This window comes from Antedon bifida, chromosome 2, assembly GCF_963402885.1.
Source record: "Antedon bifida chromosome 2, ecAntBifi1.1, whole genome shotgun sequence".
Lineage (NCBI taxonomy): Eukaryota > Metazoa > Echinodermata > Crinoidea > Comatulida > Antedonidae > Antedon > Antedon bifida.
In genome coordinates, this window is record NC_136227.1 from 2,767,333 (window position 1) to 2,775,781 (window position 8,449).

An 8,449-nucleotide genomic window follows, 5' to 3' on the forward strand; every position below is an offset into this window, starting at 1 on the left:
GAGTATATCAGTGATAATAATAATGGTAGATGCTTTATTTTTAACTGACTGGCAATTCATAGAAAATAGTGCGATATTGTTTGAAGAACGTTCATTGGTTGTTGCGGGTGTCAACTTCTTCCATCCCCAAATTAATTTGCATAATAATGTGTTCACCTGCTGACGATAACGTGTGTATTGTTGATATAAAGTTTGCGGTACATCGCTTATGTTAGTTCTTGATCAATATACTTTGAGGTGTATTGTTTTGTTTTGTAAAGGTTGCCATAGGCTAGGATATCACATAAAAGGCAAGTTCAATGCAACTGGTAGGCCTAGAGTTGCTGACATACAATAGTCATTAAAATAGCGATAGTCGTGATCACAAATGACGTAAAAATGTCCTGTAGAGTGAAATAGGTTGAACAGTACGAATCTTGTGAACGATTTCAAAACATACTCGTATTTTTAACAAGGTAAATTTAGAGCACGGGAAGAGATCACCTCTGTAAGGTCTTGGTTATTCAATTTTTTATTTATCGAAATTTGATCATTTGTATTTATATCCCCCCGTTTTTTAGTGCAACTGAGGCCGACTATTACTGTATTACTATTCAAATTACATAAAACAAACTTCTGCTTTGCTGTTGCTTACCAACTTCTATCGGAGATCATTTATTTTCGTCGTGGTAAGTTATTCGACTCCCATCTATACCTTTGCTTAGATATTCACAAAATAAATTCATGTTAATGAGCCTTGCATACAATACTGTAACTTACAGTATTGTATTGAATATAATATTTTGCTATTATACAATTTAATGTTGTACTGTAGAAACCGTTTTTGTAAGGAAAGTACTTTATAACGAACAATAAGCACTGAGATTCGCCTGTGTTTGAGATGATTTATTCAGAAACAATATCTCATTCAAATCTGAAAGCATGAAATATAAGTCATAACTTACATATTAGAAACAAGAACTGACGTATGATTGAATAGCTATTATAACATTATTTCTTAACATTAGTTCAATAACTCACTGTTTGTCAGGCAAATCCCTAGCATAAGCCTACTGCCATACGTTCGACCCGTCAACATACACTCATTAGTAACTGAAACAAAATATTATTAATCCATGATAATTATAACCTTCTGATCCCAAATTGTATAAACCTTTACATAAACAACTTAATCCGTAGTAAACAAGTTCAATGTATTCGCTGCGTACTAAACAACTAATGAATATTCATTAGCTGCCGACTCACCCGGCGAGAGCAATGTGACGCAGACATTGCATGTTCTAATTAACAATCGTAACTATGGTAATTACACAACAAACCGCATCACTTATATCCCTTTGGATTCTATGCATATACATCTCCAACATGGAATAAACAACAATAAGGCAACTACAGACAAACTTTGCGTTTCTTAAACAACAATTATATCAACACATTAGAAGCGGCAATTCGCCAACCAACGTAAACAACAACTTTGAGATTGTCCCTCATTTGAACTAGCCTATATTTACATTAGATTCCACTTTAAATATGGTTCTACGTACCTAAACATTATATTAAACTGGTACTGGTTAGCATTCATAAACTTTAGTTTCACTGGTTAGCATTTATAATTCTAGTTTCACTGGTTAGCATTTATTAACTTTCGTTTCTTTTCAGTCCTTTCCAAACTACTACAATATTCACGCGCGTTCAACATCCGGGATAGCAACTGACATAATCCTGGGTGCGCTCTACAACTCGGATTTGCTATAAATCCTACAGTTTTCATGAACATATTTCTCAGGAGCTCGAGTGAAAATGGCCTCTGAGTATCCTATATATAAAAATAAATGTTCTTTCAGTTATTTGTGTTCCATTACGACATTTCAACTTCATTAGGGAGGTTTCGCAACCTTACGAATATGATAACAAAAACGGATACGTCACACATTTGGGAAACTTTTGAGCTGATCCCCATTTCATATTCCTAAAGCGTATTCGTGTTGACGAATATCACCAGTCATATTCGTAACTACAAAACGAGTATAGTTTTTGATTTATTTTGCACATTTTGCATTTGAATCAGGAATGATTCATGATTATAATATAATTATAGTTTTATTGAAAGTAATTTACTTGCCATGTCAATTTTGATAAATAGCAGTTTTTAAAGTCCTCACTCGCTTTGATGTTACGCTAGGCCTACAAGCACCAAGCAACACGTACCTGCGCTTCGCTCAAATTTACCGCAGTCATATTTTCATATTCGGCGCCCTCAATATTTCGTTGCCATGCGAAACAGATTTTTACTGGCTTACGAAAAACGAATACGTGTGCGTGACGTATCCGTTTTCGTTATCGTATTCGTAAGATTGCGAAACCTCCCTAATATAATTATCGTAGGGTACTAGTATAGGTGATTAGCTTGAATGCATGTGGGGGTGTAAAGTACAGTAACGTAAGGTATGGTTTATTTGGCAAAACTCCTGTTAAAATTAAAGAGGACCACACAAATTACCCCTATATGGGACAAGCTACGCGAATCATGGATTAATACATATAATAGTACCATAGAAAAATAATTGATTATTTTCAGAGTCATCATCTTTACTCCTCAAACCATGACACGTTCTCGGAGCATCTTACTTCTTCTGGCAGCCATGTGTGTTGTGACATCATCTAGAAACATCTCTACAAGGATCCAGTCCGATAACACTACCTGTCTACTAGAGATGGATGGCACAGATGTCTTGCAAGAACTCTTGAAAGGTGATGCTGTCTTTATTAACATAAAGTTGTTATCTTTTGTTGATGGTTCGGATTCTGTTGGAATGGATTTTTATGAAAATACAACAGTGATTGACATCAACCGCTGGGTTGTGGCTGTCGGAGAAATCGGCGAACTCCTGTTGACTTTTCCATTTGATTTTGAATTTCTGTCACTTGGAACTCTATCTCTTGGTGTAAAACACATCTCCTTAAACGTCACCTCCGTACCCGAGTGTTTCTTTGATGTTGACAACGAAGACAAATTAAATATAATTGCAAACTCTTTACAGCTTAAAATTGATGACAATGTGAAACATGATGTTTGCATTGAGCGACAGCTTACACGTGATCATTTCAGTATATCGCCATCGTGTTATTACCAATTTCTTCAATTTACTACGTACTTTGGATGCTGGAAAAATTCAGATGATTGCTCAATTGAACTTCGTAAAATTATGAAACATTCTTGGCATAACACAATTTCCTTGCTTAGTGACATATTCACATTATACTTTATTTGGTTCCTTGTCTCCTATTTGTGTCGCATAAAACCAATGAATGAGAATGGAAAAGAATATTTGAGCTTACGGACTGATCTACCAATGGGTCCTAAATATTGTTTATTGTATAGTGGAAATCAATATAAGTGTATTTTTATTCTACGTTGGCTGATACTATGGGCACTTGTCGGTTTGCTACAATTTATACCTTACATCATTGCTAATGTTTTGGACAGCGATTCTTTTTACCGTCGCCGTGCAGCGCTTAAGAACATTGAAAGCATGACAGAGTGTAGGCCTGATGATACGTTTTGCCAGGGAAATATGTTCATTAATTCAATGTATATATGTCTTTGCTTCCTTCTGTTGATAATCTGTTTAACGTGTCAAGTCTGGTTTGAAACTTATTTGAGGAGTAACTTTTCTAATTTGCCCAACAATAGAAGAAGTATGGATGTTCGTTTAATTCTATATATATTGAAACTTCCAAAAAATAATTACAGTGGTTTGTACAAACTTTCGTTTGAAATGAAGGAAAGGATCAAATTGATTGTTTCAGGTTCCCACTGGAAGGATGGGTTAAACTGGTTTTGGGAGTGTTTTACAAAAATAAACAATATAGGAATACATGTTACTATGTTTTTTATTCTTTTAATACCGTTCTTAATAGTCTACGGTATGCTGACTATTTGTTTGTCTGTACCGATAATTTATCTTACCATGCGTATAAGTCTATTAACATTAAACCTAAACTTCAAGAATAGTATACATAAGAGCCTATATTTAAAAAAAAGACTAGTGACATTAATGAGTTTGTTTGCGGTGTTAGGCGGTGTTTATGTTATGATGGTTGTTCAGATGACAAAGGTGGGATTAACCATTGCGTACATATTTAACATTATTTGGTACTTCTACATCGGTTTGCTGGTGAACCCTGGTACCGCTGGGGTCGTTGCTGTTATAACTTTAATTGTGATTGGTTACGTCATTTCAATTATAACCGGTTATTACAAAGGATATGTGGTTCTCTTTCAGCAAGTGATTTCGGCATTTGATGAATTAATCAAAGATAACAAGGTGCAAGTTTCTGGTGATAAACTGCCCTCTTTTCCACAATTTAAAAACAAGGACGATGAGGACTGCTTTGAATTTAATATTATTGAACATTCTGATGAAAGGACGGCATTATTAGCTGGAAATGAAGTTTCCACTAATTATAACTGCGACAGTCTTTCAGATCAAACTTCTACCCATGCACAATCAGATAGCCCTGCAGCAGAATCTGCTTTTAATCCACAACCTACGGATACTCTTTCAGCAGGTCATACGTCTGTATCTGTACAAACGGATATCACTATAGAAATTCCATCTTTACCGATAATCCGACAAGATACTGAAGGCTTAATTGCTATTGAAAAGACTTTCTTTGACACCATTGTAACAAAGTATAGACCACCAGAGACTCAACTTCTAATTATAATCATGCAACTTCTAATTCTGAGCCTAGTAATTTGGGTAGGTTTCTCAACGCTAAAGTTCATTGACAATTTCAACCAGTTAAAACAAGTGAAGCTATATGCAGCGGTTTTTATTGCTGGAATTGTACCTCTTTTTGAGGTAATACTACGGAATAAGGCAGAAGAGGAGAGTAAAAAAAGGATCCTTGAAAAATGCATTCGGCAAGACGTTAAAGAATATTTGGCTGTCCGTGAGAGAACCACTCAAACTACGGCTGTATAAAGATTGTTAGGAAAATTGTGTGGGACTATAGTACGATTTCCTACAATTAAAATACATAGAAGTGAATTGTGGTACAATATAAAAAGTAGATGACAATATTGTATATAAAATAAATAGGCCTATAGGAAATCAAATAGAAAAATGTAAATATTTTGTGATGGAAGACTCTGATCAGCCAAAAGACGGCTGAACAATACTGTAAATAAAACATAAAAGAGACAAACACCGAATGAAATATATAAATGTATAGGTCTAAAATTAGAAAAAAACAATTGCTAACCAACTTTGATTTAATCATCTAATTTTTGAATGAACAATCAATTATTCATGTAAAATATCGATTTAAATAGAGCAATAAAATGCAAATGAAGAAACGAGTGTTTTTATTTTCTTATTTTGTGTAAAAAAAGAATTATTTTACATTGTTTGGAAGGTTACACCGTATACAGTTTCATTCAGCAGCTGTGTGTATAGTCTATGTTTGTTTTTTAAAGTCTGTGACTATCAGCATCTGTGTGTATAGGCAGTTCTGTGCTATTTAGATAGATAAAAGATGTTACGAAACCTATTTGTACGAGAGATGATGGCCCGGTAACGTCTACCGCTACGTAACACCTCAACTACATTATGCATGGGATGAGTATACAATCTTGTAATACATAATGTGTTTTCTTAATTGATCGATTTTAAAAAACGGATTCAATAGAACACTGCTCAGTTCCAATGATACGTGATGCATAACTTAAAGACGTATTGTCCCCAAAAACTTGAAAAATAAAGAAGAATAAAATCAGACTTTGAATAGATTATTTTGTAGTTTCATTGAAGTTAATCACTTCCATAGAAAAAACACCGGAAAAAATTAATGTTTTCAGTTATAAAATGACAGAGAGAAAATGGTTAAATTCAACCAAAAACCCATTGGTTGGTAGCCAATTTGAGTATTTTGTTGCTTTAAATTACAGTTTTTTTAGGTAAATACATTTTTTTCGATCCAATTTTTGGTCAAAGTGGATATACTATTAGGTGCCATCAAAATGGCATATTAAAAAAAAATTGTTAAGAATTATTTTTTCAAGAGGACAATACATCTTTAACGACACGTTTTAGATCTGACGTATCTTTACTTGTGGCCCCGGTAAACCACAAAACAAAACTAAAGGTGAGTACACTTTCAATGACCGACTTGTAAAAAGGTGACATAATGAAAGGGTTAACTTCAAAATACAGTATTTCAGTCTACACAAAAAATAAAGGCGTTGTTGGGCTTGTTTGATACGCTTGGTTATGTGATCATGCCATTTTAGATCGCTGGAATCACCACACCAAGAAACTTAAAATAATCAGCAATCTCAACATGGGAGTTAATAATATACAATGGAATTACTGTATATTTGGTTTATTTTTCCTGAAATCGACAATGATTTCCTTTGTTTTATTAACATTTAATATCAAGTTGTATCGACACACCGGTGTATTACAATGATTTTATTAACATTTAATACTAGCAGTAGTCGGCCTTTCATGAGTTTTAGGCCTAAAATTATTAATGTGTACCGTAATTTTGTTTGATTCTAGTTCTTGTATGTCTTCTATAAGTGGAATATTAACGAGCGCTGACACTCTACCTACAATGGGTCTACGACCACACATGCTACATCTGAACGCTGTTTTATAAGTGTCCGTATTGGTCGATGGCTATTTTTACCTGCTCTCCTACCTCTATGACGAACAAATGAACCATAATTTCTTATCTTACCCCTGTCCTGTGGTATAATGTCTTCATAACATGAATCTAAAACCGTATTTCCATTGGAGTAGTCCGAGTATACATTAGAACAACAATCATCCCGTGTAATGTAAGGCGGCATTTCGAATGAGTTATCTAAACTGCTCCGGCAGCCCACTTTGCATATCAATAGACAATCAAAACGATTTACGGTATGCGGGTCCAGGCGGCAAGCCAACCAGGTAATGAGGCTACAGAATCGAGATCACACATTTAAATAACACTATTTACAAAATACAATCACCAAACTCTTCACAACCGAGTGAGGATACCGAATCGAGATCAAAAACACATTTAAATGACACTATTTACAAAATATAATCACCAAACTCTTCACAACACGGAAACTTTAAACACAGTAGACTTCTTGACAATGGTCTTGACTTCTTAACCATCCACAATGGGACTAGGTCTAAAGAGCATGACGCACTTGTAGACTTCTTGACAATGGTCTTGACTTCTTCTGCTGATACAGATTCAAAGGTGTTTCATGATGCCGTGTGTAAAGTAGCATATTTAATTTGATCTGAGATGAAATTAACCATTCGAAGAGCTGTTCTGATGTCCTCGATCTTTGTCTTGAAATAATTAGCAAATTGATTTGCCAATCTTTCAGGACTATCGTGATCGGGTAATTTATCTGTATGTTTCTTTCTTTGCAGAATGTCGTTGAGGATGGAAAATAAAGACTTCAAGTCGTCACCACAATCGATAATCCTGCGATTGAAGACATTACACTTTGCATGAAAAAGTTCGACATTAAACTTATTTCTATTTTGTTTTTATTGTTTAAAGTCTGAAAGATCTTGACACTCATTTGTTGTTCGCTGTTCTTGTTTGATGCGGTATGAGTCAGTAAACCAATGTTGCGAGGAACTACGGTCTTGATCCGTACAGTTGCATGATGGTCAAGAAGGTCAGCAAGTGTCGTGTTATCTGACGCATCATCCGATAAGATTAAAGACCTGCGTTGAATAAGTCGAAATCAATCTCCCTCAGTTTCTTTGAGGCAATGGTCGTTTTTAAAGACTTAGACTTCCTGATCAAGACATCGCAGCCAATTAGGCTGTGTTCAAGAATCAAGAACACGAGTGTTCTCAACTAGATTGTGAGTTTCGCGACATAGTCTAATGTCTAATCTAATTCTAGTCTAATCAAGCGTATGGCCAAAGCGATGAGTAGGCTTAGAGCCCACAATGAGTGATAAGATCAGTGAATGTGATGGTATTGCAATCTTCATTAACATCAAGATGTCACCATGCAATACTCCTCTGGAAACTATAGTATATTAGAAAGTCAGAAAACTCAGCAAAGAACATTCCGGTTGTAAGTTGGTTCTTTGCGGATGGAGCATGTCTATATAAGTTGACGATAGTGAAACACTTTGATCAAGATGTAAACACGATTTCACAATATTCAAATCTATTTATACGATGATCTATGTCCTTAGACTTTGAAACAAACAGTTAAACTATCTTTGTATAAAACTGCAATTCCACCGTGAGGATCTCCTCTTCCACGCGGTACACTGAAAACGTGGTACCGACTGAAATAAGATTATTTAAATGAAAGCCACCACAAGTTAACCAGGTTTCTTGAAGCGCAAATGTTATAGTTTATCAGTGATGGTGACGGGACGTTTTGCCGAACGCCATTTTGCCGACAGACC

At 35.1% G+C, this 8,449-nt stretch overlaps 1 protein-coding gene across 1 annotated transcript; it reads left to right on the plus strand.

The window, feature by feature from the left end:
• Positions 1-380: 380 nt before the first annotated feature.
• On the plus strand, positions 381-5,319 carry LOC144835813 (uncharacterized). The gene is made up of 3 exons (XM_078690909.1): positions 381-455; positions 561-668; positions 2,579-5,319. Exon 3 carries the CDS (start codon positions 2,604-2,606, stop codon positions 4,989-4,991), a length of 2,388 nt encoding a protein of 795 aa, XP_078547035.1. The 5' UTR covers positions 381-455; positions 561-668; positions 2,579-2,603; the 3' UTR covers positions 4,992-5,319.
• Positions 5,320-8,449: the final 3,130 nt, after the last annotated feature.